General features: G+C 41.5%; 1 protein-coding gene across 1 annotated transcript in view; it reads right to left on the bottom strand.

Moving 5' to 3' along the window:
- Positions 1 to 19,400, bottom strand: part of LOC136864648 (peroxidase) — a 331,409-nt gene that overhangs the window by 81,666 nt on the left and 230,343 nt on the right. The window contains exon 9 of the mRNA XM_067141918.2: positions 215 to 344. Coding sequence (XP_066998019.2) covers positions 215 to 344 — 130 coding nt within the window. The remainder of the gene's footprint in view (positions 1 to 214; positions 345 to 19,400) is intronic.

Here is a 19,400-nt window from a genome sequence, read left to right as displayed (position 1 = left end):
TGGAAGCATGTAGGAATATACGAATCTGATAAGAACTAGTTTACAGTCGCATAGTAGAGCAAAGCAAAACGCGAAGCCTCAGAATTCGATACCTCTTCAGGTTAATTACAAAAATGTAGCATAATTAGCTGTAAATAACGTCCTAATTCTCAAATTTAAGAATGGAAACTTACTTATTTGCGCTTTGGCTATACGAAGTCATTATCGTACTCACTCCAGTTTTCCTTGAGCCAAACCATGGAAAGTGCGGTACGCCGCTCCAGCAAAACTATTTATGGTACTGGGATTCAGTTCTGGGTTGTACGTTTCATTCGGATCTTCCTGCAGTGGAGAGTAGTCATCACCTGAAATGAGTGCCAACAGTGTGTTTAGACTTACCAAAGAAACAGATTTCACACTGAAGAGAAGGAAAGTTTTAAAAGGAAAGAGATCTGACGTAATGAAACTATATTGAACATCTACACGACGTTATAGTTATTGTATATTGTATGGAACACTCTTGTCCTTACACTACAATAAATAATGATGAAACAATGATTAAAATTCTTGTCGTTCTTTGCTATCGATGACATAATTTAGAATCTACTATTTATTGTACATAATATGGGGGCCACTTCCTGTGCCATGACAACTGTATTAGGCCTACCTTCAAATAAAGGTGCAGAAAACGAAATCCACTACATGTGTCTGAAGGCCACTGGAATGTGCTTCTGAACAGTAGCGCCAAATTGGGTCCAGTTTCAGGAGCTAACGGCGAGTGACATTCGAAATAAGTACATAGAAATCATTGTTTCATTATGCATAAAACAAACTGAAAAGTACCGGTAAATTAGAAGCAGGTTTCGTCAATGGCATAATTCGATTTATCATGTCGTCTCCTTCGTGATGAAATTGCTCCAGAAGAATACGACATGTCTCGTATCAAGTTTACTTCTGCACCTCGACTGATTGATGTAGCAGCCACCTCGCACACATTTTGGGCATCTGCAAGTCCTGTCTAAAATTCGGAACACTGACGACACATTTTTCTTCTTCTTCCTTTCCCTGGCCTTTTTTCAATTTATTGTGGTCGGCATTTCACGTAATACTTTGTATTGGACCAGTTTTACGGTCAGATGCCTTTACCGACGCCTACCTAATGTGTGCGGGGGTGTATGTATTCAATATTGTGTGTTTATGTGATGGTTGGTAGTGTGGTGTGCTGAACTGCATATAGGTAAGGTGTGTATTAAGCTACAGGAATCGATCATAAGCAGTTAAAATCCCTGATACGGCCAGGAATCGAACCCGAATCCCTCTGAACTGATGTCCAATTCGCTGACCATTCAGTAAAAGAGCCGGATGCCATATAAATATCCATATGTGTGGATAATTCATGCACAGTCCAACATTTGTCTTTCATTAAGAACTGTTCGTTAGCAGTCACTTACATCTCACAAGGGACGTCCACTGTGCGCCAGTCAACAATCGTTTCGCGTCTACGCTTGAAGGCCTCAACCCAACGTGGAACAGTTTGTTACGTAAAAGCATTATCACACAACGCTTTTCATGACACTATAGTGTATTTCTACCGCGGAAAATTGCAATTTTCACGTATGACCGTAGTTCAACTTCATTTACATCATGGTCGGTAGCACACATGCTCTGTTAACTAATCAACAATGCAGACAGACGCCATCTGTCTGTGGCATTCAGCAGCCAGTGATGTACTACTACATGTTCGGAAGATATTCGACGGCTACCCTGACTTATGAAACAACCTCTGTATAAAGGTGATGATATATGCATGGCGTTGAATGTGGGCATTTGAGGATATAGGTTACGCCCTCAAAGGATAAATGATGATTCAAGGAGTACATTAGTCATCTCTTCCACTGGATCAGCATAGCAGTAAAAACTATGCATGCAATATTCAAGTTGACTTATCTTGCATATAACATCACGCCGAGGCACGCAGCGCTTGTTGTCTTATCTGATTCTCTACTTTTTCCGCTTATTTATTTAACTTTCAGGATATATTTACTGCGCCCTGGAAATTAAATGATAAATTGTTGAAAGTTATTATTGAACTTGTAAAGTATGAGATGTATAATTCATTATTTTCCCACTAAAATTCCAAGCAACTCAAGGGACATAGTTTATCATTTCGTAGGTGATTCATGGTCAAATAATGAAAAGTGAAAGAGTATATCGTGTCATATTCTGTCCATTTCATAAATCTGATATGCTTCCCTGCAGCTGCTCAGGAATGCTCGTCCATGCCCCGGTTAACCAAGACTTCTTACCAGTGGCGGCGAGTGACCCTTGTCAAAATGTTAGCACCCTAGTTTGTAGAAACATAGATAAAAACATTTGAGCTTAAGTAGAAGCATGCATTTTTAAACTTACTCAGATCATTCCTCCCCGTATATCTGCAGTTATTACATCTTGTAACACAGCTCTATCTGGTGATTTTTGGCAGCAAAAAGATCTATAACAGAATTATAGATCTCCGGACTGTTCTTACAGCTTTTCAGGAGGTTCTTCTAAATTAAAATTAATGATAATGTTTCTTGTGTGTGCATACGTCTGAAATAAGTTTTTATCCGTTTCATTGCCGAGAAAGGTCATTCGTCAGAGGTACTAGGAGCAGGAATAGTCAAAATTAAGCAAAAAAAGCTTGATTACTTCAGATAATACTACATTTCCTGAACATGTTAAATACCCATAAACTTCTAGTATGCAGGACTTCTTAAATTCTGTTGATGCATAGATGGCAGATAACTTCGTTTTGAAAACCAGGTCGTTCAAGTAGCTACCATATTATTTAACCAGAGACTTGAATGGTCGAGCAAGAAAAATGTTGATGTAAGTTTCAAAAGGTCAAAATCCAACAGAGAAATAAATTCCAACTTATTCACTTCGGAAATACGGTTTGTTATATATGTCCAACCATTGTATCAAGTACTTCACAGTACAGTCTACAGTATGATTTCTTTGTTGTCAATTTTCACATCACCATTTCTCTGTCTTTTAACTCTAGCTTCATTTGCATTTGATGAAACTAGTGACTGTTCGCCTGTGCACTGCTTATAAAACAAAATCGAATTTACCACGTTTGTCATTCAGAAATCTCTTGACTCCATCGATCTTAACAGCAAACTATCTTTCGTCCTTAATTCTGACTTGTATAATGTTGAACAATATTTTTGCTTGAGGCTGTACAGATGAGAATAAATTTGAAATTAAAATAAATTCGAGAATATCTAGAGAGGTAAAGAAACATCTTGAACAGATTCTTGTCTCACCGTCCCACTCTTCGGTGTTGCATATGACTGACTTGAAGAATGTCTTCAGATCCTCTTTTACTTCTAATATTACTTCAACTTAATGCTCTGTATATATATCCAGTGGGTCGGGGAAACTGATGGCAAATGTTTGGTAGTAAATGCCTCAAATGCAGCATTCCTCTTTGAAGATCTGGAGAAAAGAATTTGCAGGATTCCTCTATTCCAGTGCTACCGAAATTCATCAAAGCTATTTTGGAATTAACGCTGTCTACAGACTGCCCATGTCGTTTCTTTGGTACATAATAAACTGTTATCATCGCAAACTCCCTTCGTTGTCCAAATATTTGTTTCTGTTGAAAAGGAAAGGCCTGAAATATTGGGTCGATGCATAAGTTCATGCGGTTCTTATATTTTATATTATTTTATTTTACTGCCACTGTCACGCACTGTAACTCACAATCACAAACACAATCAAGCAGTGATCCATTCACATCCACTCTCTATGACCTATTGTTAACGATCAGGTAGCAGTTGAATGCCTCGCCTGTAGAACTGTTTTGATTTTGACTGGAAGAAATCTGTTAGCCATTGGTTAAGAGAAGCTTCGTCAGGAATCACTTGCCCCTGAATGTGGTTAGAAAGAGAGCGGAAAAGATGGAAATCTGAGGGGGCAAAGTCAGGAGAATACGGAAGATGCGGAAGAGGTTCCCAGCCAAGTTGAACAATCGCGCCTTTGGTTAATTGCGCTGTATGCGGACGAGCGTTATCATGGAGTAATAAGACTGGTTGTTGTATTTGTCTTCTTTTGTCAATAGCAACGGCAAGCAGTCTTAGCTGGTCACTCTACACAGCAGAGGTAATCGTTACGTTTTTCGGAAGATGTTTATGGTGAAGAATGCCATCTTTAATCCACAAAAAACACAACATTATTTTCTGTGGAGGGCACTGTCCTTGGCACGGGTAGTTGCCTTTTTTGATAGGCTGAGCCATTCTTTCCTCTTCTTCATGTTGATATACAGGCAATTGCTTCATTCCCGAACACTTCACAGATTGTTCTCGCAGCTCCTGCTGCACTGGATCCTCGGTTAAACTCAAAGAGTAAAATGTGTCGGAAATGCTCCCTTTTCTTAACATGACACTCCATATCCATTTGTTTGAAATATGCACAAATAATTAGTTCACAATCAAGAAAACCTGTGTTTCACAACACAGAAACTCCAAGCTCAGTTAAAACAACGGGATAACGATAAGCAATCCCTTCACGCTGCATTGTTGCCAACCGAAAGGAATACCACACGAACTTATGCATCGACCCAACACAAGAAGCATGGCTTCCTGCAGCGATACATCATTTGTGCACCAGGGATAACTGAAACGGCGCACTTTGCCTCTTCTTTCCGTTACCATAGCTGATATACTAGGAGTGGGTCTCTCATTATCTATGATGGAAATGTTCGGCTAGACAATGAATGTTTTAATACGTCCCTAGTAATGAAATGTCGTATGGCTTTTAGTGCCGGGATATCCCAGGACGGGTTCGGCTCGTCAGTGCAGGTCTTTCTATTTGACTCCCGTAGGCGACCTGCGCGTCGTGATGAGGATGAAATGATGATGAAGACAACACATACACCCAGCCCCCGTGCCATTGGAATAAACCAATTAAGGTTAAAATCCCCGATCCGGCCGGGAATCGAACCCGGGACCCTCTGAACTGAAGGCCAGTACGCTGACCGTTCAGCCAACGAGTCGGACATAAGTCCTCAGTAACACAGCCGCATTCCTCCTCCATCATAACTGAATCTCCCCCTAAGAACAAAGCCGTTGCATCACAAGTCTCACTCATAACAATCACCACCGAACACTGCAAACGATTACGCTTTAAGTTAGCCTCTAGCCTGGGGAAAACAAGCGAGCCTTCTAACAAGCATGGTCAACTCTGTGCAGTGCTTCCATGTGAATCGAATGCGCAAGTGCTCCCCGAATGAATTCAAGCTACACATATTTTCCTCGGTGAAACGGCAAACAGAGCGCACAATCGGCGTATGTTCATCGTTCGTTTCATTTATAGGATAGAGAATTACGCTTTATTGTTGTTATAGTATGGAATACGACATTAAATAAACAATTTATCTGTAATATCATGTAGTCATATTCATTGATAACTTGGCAAACATTGGCCCGCCGCACCTGTTCTTACACTCGACTTTTGACAACCGAGCATGAAATAGCGGTGACGGTTTATTAAGAAATCCCTTTTCCCGAAGAAGCATTCAAGAGAAAAGTGATATTGCAATTAAGTTACACCCACTTATTATGTCGACGTTATTAACCACTTCATTAAAAGGAACCGTAGGGTAGAATTTGCATTCAAGTAGGTCAAAATACAATATCAATTGTAAATTAAATATTAAATTGAATATTGTACGATTAAATGTACATAAAGTTCTAAATACATAGTTTTAAATGGTTGGAAATCATTATTTCGGTATTCAGATTTCAACAACACCTCTCATTCCATCAATGAAGACAAGAGCATGCCTGGCCCTCAAGACCAACATTCGCCCTTGCGTTAATGGCACTAGTGAAGTCAACTCCAGTATCATGTGCATGTGTGATAACCGTGACTGCTATGATTCCTCAACGATTTCCTCGGTACCTTATGAAAGAATACCACATATACAAGGTGAGGTTCTCCAGGCGGCCGAACAGTAATTCAGGATAAATAAATTAAATAATGGTATCTCTTTCATGTATAATCTGTTATATACTGTTTTCTTTTTCAGGTACTTTCTAAATTTATTTTATCTTGAATTCCATTTTGAACGACTAAATTACGTCACATTTATAGATTAACTAAGTCTGAATTGAAGAGAAAAGGCTTCCACTACAAGAATAACAAACATATACAAGTTTATTTAACAACCTTCACTCTTCACAACAATAAAAACAACGTTATAAAAAGCTATATCGGGAAGTTTCGTCCGAAACAACGGCTGTCTGTATTATCAGACTTTTAGTTGTCTGAGGTATGAGCGGGGTTCTATAATGCTATACATCTGTTGGTAACAATCCACCTTCATAACCAAATGCACTAAGACACATTCTACGATGGGACTGGTAATATACACTGGCGAAAAATGACATCCCAATAACAACAAGAAGGAGTTGTGCTAGATAAGGGATATATGGGAGATATATTGGCACATCTGAAAGATTTGCGCGCTAGTCCACGAAGAGCAAGTTTGTTTTAAATACGCGCTGTACATTTCGTGAGCGTTAGTCATCGTCCGGTGTGACGTTGTGAGGTAGGAGTGAGGCAAACATGCCTTTAAGGAGACGAAGAATGTGAGTATCAGCAGTTTATTGAATTTGAACGGGGCCGAGTAAGGTGGATATTCGTTCCGCGGTATTGCAAAAAGGCTTCTCAGGGATGTATCCATAGTGCATCGATGTTGGCAACAATGGTCCGAGAAGTCACTGTTTCAAGAAGACTGCGGTTTGACCGTAGACGGTCCGCTAACTGAGAGGGACGACCACCGCATGCGCCGCATGGCTGTGGTGGATCGTACTGCATCTTCAGCAGTCATTAGAGCCTCAATTGGCACCTCAGTGACACAGTGTACTGTAACAAATCGATTACTTGAGGGACAGCTGTGAGCCAGACTTCCTGCAGCGTTCATGTCACTAATTCCGAATCGCTGCCATCTGCGACTTCAGTAGTGTCAAGCTAGTGCTCATTGGAGGGTGCAGTGGAGTCTGTTGTGTTCTCAGATGCTCTCTATCTAGGTGCCTGTGATGGCCGTAGTTTGTTAAGAAGGAGACCAGGTGAGCGCTTGGAATCAAGCTATCAGCGACATCGACGCACTAGACCCACACTAGGAGATATGGTGTGGAGAGTAATTTCCTTTGACAGAAGAAGAGCTCTTGTCGTTATCCCGAGGACCTTGACAGTGGACTTGTACGTCAGACAGGTGATTGAACCGGTTGTGCTCTCATTCATTCTCAGTATTCAAGGGAGTGTTTTCCAACAGGATAACGCTCGTCCTCATACCGCTACTGTCACCCAGCGTGATCTACAAATAGTCAAACAGTTGCCTTGGCCTGCGAGATCACCAGTCTTTTCGCCCATTGAGCATGTCTAGTGCATAACGGGACAACAAATCCAGCGCCATCCAATACCAGCATTAACCGTTGCTGAATAACCAATGCAACAGCCGTGAAACTCCATCCCACAAAATGACATACGGCATCTGTAAAGGCACAATGCATGCAAATTAGCAAGCTTGCTGTCAACATCGTGGCTACTACAGTGGTTATTAATGTACCACCATGTCACATGTCTTCTCGCGCGTACTTGAACCTGTGACCTGCAAACATTAACCAAATAAATATTTTACCTAGACACTTTCCTAGCCTAAATTTTATTCCTCTAAACTAATGTCTTCTTGGTGTTTGGATTTCATTTTTTGTCAGTGAAATCGTTCGAAGGTAAAGCTTGAAAAGCATTGACACTGGCTATGCAGGGTGTGGGATAATACCGAGCAATTGAGGCCTATTCACAATTCTACATCAAATTACAGTTCGTTGCACACACTTCCATAGCAGCGGCATCTTTATTAGGGCACCGATTAAAACAGTGCCATTTGCATAGAGGCAATGAAGGCCATTGGTGAAGTGGATGTTAATGGCTTCTACCATACGTGACTTTGGCACTTAAATGGGATAGAGTAGTTGTTACCTCTGTGACTGACAGGAATTAACCTGTACTCCTCTCTGGTGTAGGCTGAGTGATCCCAAGGGCCATGTTCTTCTCGAGAAGTGAAAGCCTCTAATCTAACTTTCCTGCTTCCTGAAGAGAAATCGAACCCATATCCTTCCGAGTGAATCGAGCACGCTTTTACCACCTTGAAAAGGCAGTCCCCATTCCTACCAATTTTGCATTAAGTTGAACGAAATGCTATTAGGAGGGTTCTTAATTAATAAGTAATGTGATTTTATTTACATTTTATTGTATTTATATTACAGAACTGTACATAAAACCACTTAAAAAAACATGAACCATGATGAAAACTCGACATGAAGAGGGGCGGCGAATGGTGAAGGAAAAACATATCCATACTAAAAATGAAAGAAATAGATCCAGGGGGCATAGAATAACTAACCAAGTCGATGATCGACTTCCCTTTGATTTACATCTTCCTGGATGCGAATTTTGCGCTCCAGGGGCCAAACTGGATAAACGACTGGCCAGTGGTGATGTGGGCATTAACTATCTGCACGTAGCTTGCAAACAGCACTATCTCGTATATCGAGCGTGTTAACAAAGCGCCACGTAGCGGACAGAATTCAGCTTAAAAAGGCTGTGAAAGTCTCCATCTCGTTGATGACACCCCTAGAAGAAAGACTAGCTGCGTTAATTGTCGATGGTGCGACGAAAAGTAAAGTATCCATTAGCGGGCAAGGTCTAAAAATGTCGTTTGGGAGGTGGTGTAAACTTGTTTGAAAAAAGGGACATACAGGCATAAAAACTGCACCTCTACATTTTATGTAATATAAAATATAAAACATAAACGCAAACAAAACGTCTCGGCTTAATTAATCATCATTTTCCCTTAGCAAACCATAATGTCCATGAGTATACGTGTATACCATGTCCCGCTATTACTCTTCTTTCATCATTCAGAGATAAGGCAATCTTGTTCTGAAACATCGTTGATACATTATGAAACTTTGAGGTAAAGTTGTTCATCATCCGTCTTTGTGTGTTTGATCCACAAGACAGTCCTTAAAATCTGTTAACGTCATGCACTGATTCCCTTAAATTTTCTTATTTCGTCCTTTTTTCACAATCAATGATATCCGCCATGTACATTTTTTACCTTGTCCTACGGATTCTCCAATGATGTGTGCTTTGGCCTAGTACCTTGTTGTTCTCAGTCGAGTGCGATACTTAGAAGTATCGAAATGCTCTATAAAGTGCAATTTTGTCTTCGTAAACGTCTTGTTTTTGCTAAATGTATGAACGAATCGGTCTCTGTGTACTTAAGGTTTAGGTTTTCTTGTCCATATTGTGGAAGCAGAACACCGTAATGAAAAGAGTACATTAACATATTTGAAATATATCACACGGCCATGCCATTGTATAGCAGTTTGTTAAAGAACACTTTTCGCTTCGCCATATGAATTGCTGCAAGAACTTTCGTCGTAGACCGTGTTGTCGATGAAGTTTGGTTTCGCTATAAGTTTGATCGCCTTCTAAGCACCTGAAATAAGACGAATATCCACACTTATGAGGAAGGATACCTTTGTTTTGCCAAACATTGCATTATTACTAAATGTGTACATATTGTATCTTTCTCGAACAGATTCTTAGTTTTTGATTTGAAATTGTTATTGAATTCAACGTTACTTTTCAGTCAGCACACTGTCGAAATTTCAACATGCGGTGTATCTTTTTTAATTTAATTTTAATCCGTGATCCATCACCTGTTTTAAAGCCATGTAATGCACGACGTAATGTTTTCGTTCTCCGGGATGAGCCACTAAATTTTTCGTATTAGACTACTCGGTCGGTTTAATCCACTCCGGTAGAACTGGAAGCTCGTTATGAAAATCGTTGAGTTCGGGTGGGTGCTCGACGTCTACTTCCAAAATGCGACAATACGGGTCGTCTACTTTTAATGTTTTCAGATCCATCGTAACCAGATTTTCCCTCCGAGCTTTACCAAAAGGAAGCGTCTTACACATAGAACAGCCGTAAAGGTTATTCGCGGAAAATGTGTCACTTTAATGATTGTGAAATGCCTCTTTTGAACTGATGGAATGTTTAGTTGTCCTACATAACACGAAAAAGTTGACACTCGAATTATTGTGATTTTCTAAAACTTTTGAGCTGCAGGAATTCTTATGCTCCCTTTATAACGCGCAATATTTGCCACTTTAATTATTGTATAATTTGTCTAATTCTTTTCGAATGAAGGTATACTTTTAGCTGCCCGATATAACAAGTAAAATTTGACACTTGAATGATTGTAATTTTTCTAATTCTTTTGACCTGAAGGAATCATTTTTAATTTCCCTATATAACACGAGTGCGGTAGAAGTTTCTCTGGTTGTAGTCTCAGAATCATATAAAATTGGCCCATGAATTACTTTAATGAAGGCATTTCATGGAAACTGAACTATCGACCATTTTAAACATAATATCAAATGATATTGCTCAAAGTATACCTATAACCATTACATTACATGAAACTATCTGGAATTTTAAACACAATATCGCATAAAACATACATTTATAGCTATAATCAAGGTATTAACACCTAAACTGAACTATCTAGAGTTATATACGGTAGTTGATTTGCTCCAAATACTGAAAATTTGCTGATTTCAACAGTAAATAAATAATCGTTTTCAAAGGAAAAGTTCAACATAAACGCCGCCGTCGTTGGTGGTCTCCGTCGTGCCCTTGTATCTGCAAACCTCCAGTCGGAAATATACCGCTTGACACAGACATTACGATTCTTGCGAGCCGTGTGTGCGAAACAGACACGCTGTTTTGAAGATTTTACGTTATAGTTTAATATTTTCAATCGTAACACTTTCCATAGAAACAACAGTGAGATTTCATAATCTCATGTCACTCAAACTAAAATGTTCTTTGCAATAACCGTGCAAAAAACTGCATAACACATATCTGAAATGCTCTTTACATGTCAGATTATTATCTACTGGAAACTACTAGGATACTCTTTCTATTCCATCATATGTAAGGTATCAGGTTTTGATTTCTCAGCGACTGTTCCTAATTTAATATTATTTGCTTTACGTCCCACTAATTACTTTTACGGTTTTCGGATGTTCCTACTTTACTTAGATAACTAATTTAATAATTACTGTCATGTTTCCTTCTTCTTCATCATCTGTTTACATCAGGCGTCGGTTTTCCCTCGGACTCAGCGAGGGATAGCACCTCTACTGCCTCAAGGGCAGTGTCCTGGAGCTTCAGACTCTGGATCTGGGGATACAACTGGGAAGAATGACCAGTACCTCACCCAGGGGGCCTCACCTGCTATGCTGAACAGGGGCCTTGGTGGGGGATGGAAATATTGGAAGGGATAGACAAGGAAGAGAGAAGGAAGCGGATGTGACCTTAACTTAGGTACCGTCCCGGCATTTGCCTGCAGGAGAAGTGGGAAACCACGGATAACCACTTCGAGGATGGCTGAGGTAGGAATCGAACCCCCTTCTACTCAGTTGAACTCCTGAGGCTGAGTGGACCCCGTTCCAGCCCTCGTACCACGTTTTTAAATTTCGTGGCAGAGCCGGGAATCGAACTTGGGCCTCCGTGTGTGGCAGTTAATCACACTAACCACTATATCACAGAGGCGTGCCCTGTCGTGTTTTACATGGCTTATTTTTGCTAAGAAGTCTACTCCTACCCTAAGCCAAGGTTAACAAAGACGTACTTCAAAACAACCCTTATTTGCAATTACTTTAACAATTTAGAAGATGGTTTTCCGTGGTTTCCCATTTTCGCACCAGGCAAATGCTGGGGCTGTACCTTAATTAAGGCCACGGCCGCTTCCTTCCAACTCCTAGGCCTTTCCTATCCCATCGTCGCCATAAGACCTATCTGTGTCGGTGCGACGTAAAGCCCCTAGCAAAAAAAAACCAATTTAGAAGATAATGTAATCTCTATCTTACTCCCATTTATATTCTTCATTTTCGTATCCAAGATAATATTACCCTCACTTACTACGTTTCATACTGTACCAATATGAATGAATGAATGAATGAATGAATGAATGAATGAATGAATGAATGAATGAATGAATGAATGAATACACTTCTCTACCAATCACTGATGACCACCAATTGGAGAGAGGGTATTCGTTTACTGTAATCTAAATTTTACATGGAGTTAGGTGACCGTACTACAAAGAATCCAAAGTTATTCCCATTCCTGAAATATTATTAAAACGTTAGTGTAAGTTGCATACGCAATACACCGGGTGGTTCACCAGCCCCTTGCGATCCAGTTTTATACATCCCTTCACATTTACTACAATTCTGAAAGATATCAGCCCCTCTTCCTAAACCGGGGTAATATCATGAGATGTGTGTTTACGGGCTAGAAGACAGCAGAAATCGTGAGCGCCACTTTTAATTCATCATGGGTACCTCGAATGAACCCGTAGAACGAGTACAGATACCCAGAACTCGTACTTTGAAATAGAAGGTGGCGACCGGGAACACGGTACTGTATAGGCTGGGAATTGGTTGTCGTACGTCGAGTGTCGCAGTAGCGTACATGGCAAGCAGGGGGAGGGGCAACTATGTGGCAGTGACAGTGCTCGAGGTAGGAGGTTCGTGTCCCACAGAAGAATTTTTTTTGACAACCAGTTGGCTGGGATGTAGTACGGTTGCATTCTTGATAGCTTCCAAGGACTGATTTGATTATTTTACCCTGTCAAAGACCGTATGTATCGTTGCATTAGGTATGGTGCTGGGTTGGACGAGGATGTGGAGATGATGGTCTGTGGCCAGTTAGCTACGTCGTATATGTTCCAAACTTCGTCGACCACAGGTAGGGCAAAGTTTGCCCCATTGGCACGATAACAACATGCGATGGCAGGTAAGAATGTAGCTGAAAGAACTCCCCTCCTTTGAAACAATTCACAACACAAAGTTTATTCACTGCGTCGAGATGTATTCCAGCAACGAGTATGTGGATATCTTACTTATTTATGGAGAAACTAGACAGAATGCATACCTAGCACAATGCCTGTGCCAAGAACGCTATCCGGATAGACGATAACCAACGGGCATGACATTTCGGAGTGTGGAAAGACGCCTGCGTGATACTGCATTCCTGGGAAGGACACGGCCTGTTCGAGATCATCCCGTGACGTCTGCTGACAATGAAGAGGGCGTTTTTGACGCTTTCCGGCGTAACCTTCATACTAGCACACGGTCCATTGCACAGGAGATGAATATCAGCCGAGTGTCTGTTATGCGTATATTGCATACCCACAGGTTTCACCAGTACCATCTGCACTTACACCAGGATCTCTATGGTCATGACTTCGATGAAATTGAAATTAAATGGCGTATGGCTTTTAGTGCCGGGAGTGTCCGAGGACATGTTCGGCTCGCAGATGCAGGTATCTTGGTTTTACACCCGTAGGCGACCTGCGCGTCGTGATGAGGATGAATGATGATGATGACATCATATACACGCAGTCCCCGTGCCAGCGAATTTAACCAATGATGGTTCAAATTACCGACCCTGTCGGGAATCGAACCCGGGACCCCTGTGACCAAAGGCCAGCACGCTAACCATTTAGCCATGGAGCCGGACATGACTTCGATGCCCGGATGGCGTCCTGTCAATGGATCCTACAGCATGTGTATACTGATCCTGCCTTTCTAGCAACTCTGTTATTTACGGACGAAGCACGATTCAACATCAATGGGACCGTAAATCGCCATAATATGCATTACTGGAGTGTGGACAGTCCCCAGTGGGTACGACAGACAGCTTTCAGGTTCAGTGGGGCGTGAATGTGTAGTGTGAAATCATGGGTGATCACCTCAACGGTCCCCAGCCAACGCTATCTGCGATTTGTTCAAAATGAACTACCACCGTTTTTGAAACATGTGCCACTCCTTGTCCACTGCAGGATGCGGTTTCAACATGACGGAGCTCCACCGCACGCGGCGGTGGTCGTCCGGAACCATCTCCATTCGACGTATGGATGGGATGGGGAGGAACTGTCCCCTGGCCCCCCAGATCGCCCGATCATACACCCCTGGATTTATTCTGTGACACCATGCATAACAACTGGTGCAAGCACAGGAGCCGGCCAGTCCTTGCCACCTTAGACAGCTCATCACCGAGGCATGCCGATCCGTTTCGCCAGAGATGTTGCAACGGGCCAGACGGTCCTTACAACATCGCGCGAAGTTCTGTATCGACCACGGAGGTTGTTAGTTCGAGCAGGTGCTGCGTTAAACGACGTGAATAACTGAAATCCTATAACATGTTTCCTAGCCCCTATCAACGCAGCTCCATACCAACGGCCCTTTTTAGGGTCAAATAAACAAATCAGCCTGTGAAAATTTCCGGCATTAAAGTATACAACCTTGAAACATCCGAGGCAACTGGCTTAAAAATATACTTGCATGGGGCTTGAAACTTCTAACCGTCGAGCACTGTCAACTATCACATATCCCACCGCGCGCTAGCCATGTGAGTTACTGCGACACTTGACCTACGGCACCCACTTCCCAGCCTATACTCTCCACAGACCATCTCCACACCCTCGTCCAACCCAGCACTACACCCAATGCAACGATACATACGGTCTTTTAAGGGTAAAATAAACAAATCAGTCCTTGGGAGCTATCAAGTAAACAACCTTATCACACCCCAGTCAACTGGCTGTTAAAAAAATTCTTATGTGGAATTCGAACCTTCTTCCTCTAGCGCTGTCCACTATCATATTTCTCCCCGCCCGCTTGCCATGTGAGCTACTGCGACACTTCACCTCTAGCGCCCACTTTCCAGCCTATACAGTACCGTGCTTCCGGTCTGTGCTTCCACCTCCCGTTTCAAAGTACGTGTTGTGCGTATCTGTAGTCGTTTTACGGGTTCATTCGAGGTACACATAATGAATTAGTAGTGGCGCTCACGATTCCTGCTGTCTTCTAGCCCGTAAACACACATCTCATTATACTACCCCGGTTTAGGGGGAGGGAGCGATGTCTTTCAGAATTGTAGTAAATGTAAAGGTATGCATAAAACTGGATGGCAAGGGGCTGGTGGGCCACCCGGTATATTATACTACATATGAATGGACGAAGAGAATTAATAGAATCCTTCCTCGGTCACGGATGTCCACCAACCGTTGGAGAGAGCACCCGTCCATTACAATAATCACAATCACATGCCATTTGAGTTGTTAGTTTGAGGAAATAAACATATTCCTACCACATATGAGTGAAAGAAAACTGCGAGCAATCCCCTCTGCATACTCTGGCGATATCACATCCACAAGGATGAAATTAATCGAATATTCCTATAGTGAATGCTACTAATCTTGATTTTCAAGAATTGAGCGACATGCGAATCTCTTAAAGGGAAGTGGATTCTGATTTTGGGTGAAAAATTCAAATTTCGTTCTCTTGTCTTAATTTGTTCTCTAAACCTTCCTCTTGAAAATGACACCTTGAACATGACTGTATAGTAATTGTAACTATTTTATTTTTCCATTTAACTGTGACGGGGGCGTGGCGTCGTGGCTTACTTCATAGCTGTCAAATTTCATTCGTGACTTCAAAGCTCCTACTTTTCAATGGGATGTTAATATGTGGTGAAAGAAATGTTGATTACAGTAGTTGTTACCGTGCATGCGATGTTCCTCTGTTTTATATACATGTTCCTTGTGTTTTTAAACATTGCGGTTGTTCTGTGTTGTGGCGGTATCAGTAGTTTAGTGATCTCTCTCCCTTCTCTCTGTGGAAATGCCTAGATTTAGTGGTGACGTCTTTAATGAGCATGTGAATTGGCAGAACGAAAGAAAGGAAAGGAATTTTCAAGTCAGTAGCAGTATACAACCAACGGAATATTACCAAGTGTCAGGTTCTTGAACAGTTAGAGTTGCATGCTGGTTCGCGGACAGTTGATGCTATGCTGCCTACAGATATGCTCAGACTCAGAAATGCAGACAGTGCAATGAAGTTTTAGCCAGAAAAGCAAGGCAAGTTAGAAGAAGTTCCAAAAGAAACCTGGAAGGTGATTTTGGAGGTGACGAAGGAAGTGGAGATCATGCAATAGGGATGTTTTAACTTTGAGCTCAGTTTTCCGTAAGTTTAAAATTTTCATGTTCAAATTCTACTGACTATTCTTCTGAAATTTTCAGAACTTGTTCGTTACATTACTCTAGATGTATTGAAATATTAATATCTCACTGAGGAATAGCAATCATAAGAAAGCTATTGTTTCTATGCAGACAACATATATGTTTACATGCAATGTGTAAAATTTAGATTTGTGGCTGCAGCGATTTATGCGAAAATGTTCCTTATATGAGGCATAATTTAACATTGTGAGGATAGGTGATTATATTTCCACATAAAAAACAAATCACCACATATTCACTCCTTCTTTCAGTTTCAGGACGGTATTGTCAAGAAATCTGAGTAACCTTCCAATCTTAATTACCGTCATGTTATCGAAAACAAGAATCCTAATCTGGACTAAAGACAACTTTTGTGAATGCGATTTTCATGGATTTTTATCAATCCCATACAAAAATAATGGCAAAGGAAGAGGTTGCACGTCTGAACACTGTATTCAATATAACTGAAAAGTAATTACTAAAAAGTCGTGGAAGTGTATTTTAACTCGTCCACAGGATCTCTATGTAAAATACATATTACAATTACTTATTACATGTTGTATTGTAAGTTCATATAGTGTCTTGGCAAGGTGACAAAGAAGAGAGTTTTAATTATTTCTGTTACGGAGTTTTCCGTGGTAGGTAGAGGTGAAAGAAGGTGCGGGTGTGAATGGGTTTCAAGCTACGAAATTATAGTGCAATGTAAAATTAATTTAAAAGTTAACAAGGTTATATTTTCTTTTTGAAAACAAAGAAATAACAAGCATGGCAGGTACAAAGTAGCAATTCAAAAGGGGTTAGTTACAATATTTACAGAATTTGGGCTTCGCGCCCTGACTTCACAATGCTGGGGCAATCAGCTCAGTTTTACCTCAAACACAAGTTTTAACAGAGGGGGAGAAAACCCCATTCATACCTAGGAGCCCTTGCTCCAAATTACACTGAAAAGCCTCCATGAGGCATACAACCCAGAATTTTCAAAAGAGCCACTCGCTCTCAAAATTTAAGCCTCTCCCAGGCCACACCAAACTCCACCTTCAAGTTGTCCTCAACGGACATAAACACAGGGGTAAAATACCCAATCTACTGAGGTCTATTAAGAGAAAAGCAGGTTAATTAAATGACCTCTAAAATAACAATTTGAGAGGAGGCGAACTTGCACTCCTAATACACTTTGATTAAGACCTACTTGGCACTAGGCCGTTAATACAAGGGCTAATCCCATGCTAAAGAGGTGACTTAAGAAAAGAACAATTTGTTTTACATTAACGAAAAATAGGTTGAGAAAATAAGTTCACCTCAAGACAATGTGAGTGGGAGCTCGAGAGGGTTAGCACTCTCTATCCCAATATGTCGTTTTAAAAGAGAATATATGAAAGGAGTAGTTACATTTTAGGAAAAGGTTACATGGCTGAACGCTTAGAACCCGCCCCGAAAGTTAAACTGCTGAGCTAGCAAAGAAAGAAGTTATTAATCGGCCATTACCTTGTGTTGAACGGCTGGAGAAGAAAGAGGCGCTTCCCGCCCCCTGCTATGTACTTAACACACAGAAAGATGGAACAGAAGTGGCCGAGAGACCCAAAAATCAGCAGTTTAAATACTCTCGCGGAAGTTTCTAGGCGTTAGGGGAAAGAAAACACCCTCCCACAAACTCTTTATTGGATAGGACCCCGCAACAGATTCAAGTTGGGGGAAGATACATCTGATTGGATAGAAATTAATTGAAGAAATTCGGGATTGGATACATTCATAACAAGGGGAAGAAAGGGGTAAATATTGCCAACTTAAACAATGATAGAAAAAAATTTAACAAAGAACAAACTCTTGAAATTAAATTTTCTCCAAAAAATAGTTCTTTGACTCCGCACTAGGTTGCACTATTGTAGATCTTCAGTAGTGTCCTCTAGAAGAGAAAGTTCACACTTCTTACTTCAAGCGAAACAAAAACACATCAAAAATGACACAGTTCAAAAACTCAAAATTTTCCACGTGGTGACATCTTCTGAGAAGGTAAAGAATTAACAGCGTAGATAAAGTTCAGACTTCCTCCAGCAGAGGAGTTTCACCTGGCGCAATTTTTTAAATTAGCGGAGTGGAGGTGTACCGCCCGGTACAGACCTCCCCCCCCCCCAAAAGTTCCTCCAGGGATGACACAGAAGAACATAAACTTTGTTTGAAAATAAGGTCCCAGTTTTGATGTTGATATTAAAATAAATTACAGAAGTATTTGAGAAATTCCAAAATTTAGTTGTTGCAGGTGAGGCAAAGTCTTTCTGTTTGTAGTAGTTGAATTCCTGAAGATAACTTTTTATACTTGAAAGTGAAGAAAAAAAAAATTTCAAAGTCCACCAAATATTGCAGTTGAATTCCCAAGTGTAGTCATTACTTATGGTATCTGTTCATGTAGTAGATGGTGATGAAGTGGGATTGCCAGACCGGCCGTTGCGGCTTGCGTCCAAAGGAGGCCGCTCGGACCCCTCAAGTACCCTGAGATACCGCTCGCCCGCACTATGAGGGGAGCAGAGGTGTTGAAGTACGCCGCGCCCGCGGTGAACATATACAGGCTGCGGGCAAGGAGCAGGTCGTGCGCCGCACATCAGCCTTGGCCGGGAGGAGAGCTCCGGCTCGCCGTGCACACGTCGTCCTCGCTGGGGCCGAGGGGGCCCGTCCTCAGCTCCAGTTGCTGCACGGCGCCGCGCGGCTGCGGGGGCACTGAAACATTAAAGCTTGGCGGCAGAATTGTGTTGGATCATCATCTTTTTTGAGGGTACAGGCTTGTGGAGAGGTTGAGGGGCCAGCGGCGTGCAAATATCCATGGCATAAGTCAAGCCACTGTGTGTATTGACGCAGGAGACGGGAGCGTGGTAATGGCCGAGGTAAGGACAGGAGGGCAGTTTAACAATCGGGGAGGTTTACAAGAAATGCTTACATATAAAATAAAATAGAAGGAGCAGAATGCCTTAAGAGTGGAACTCAAAAAAAAATATAACCTTCATATTCCTATCAAATTATATGAAGCAAGTTGACACCAAATTTACACCGGTTTCACCTGGGACAGGTGAACCCTAAATATCCTCTCGGTGGCTGGATTGCTTACTAACAATGTAACCGGTGTGAGAAAATCGAGAATGATGCATGGCCCATGAAATCTGGGGGCAAGCTTGCCCGCGGGAACAAAATTTTTGACCATAACCTGGTCACCTACCTTCAAAGGGGTGGGTCTCCG

Source organism: Anabrus simplex, chromosome 2 (genome assembly GCF_040414725.1).
Source record: "Anabrus simplex isolate iqAnaSimp1 chromosome 2, ASM4041472v1, whole genome shotgun sequence".
NCBI lineage: Eukaryota > Metazoa > Arthropoda > Insecta > Orthoptera > Tettigoniidae > Anabrus > Anabrus simplex.
The sequence above is the reverse complement of the archived record's forward strand: the minus strand, read 5'-3'. Positions and strand labels throughout refer to the sequence as shown.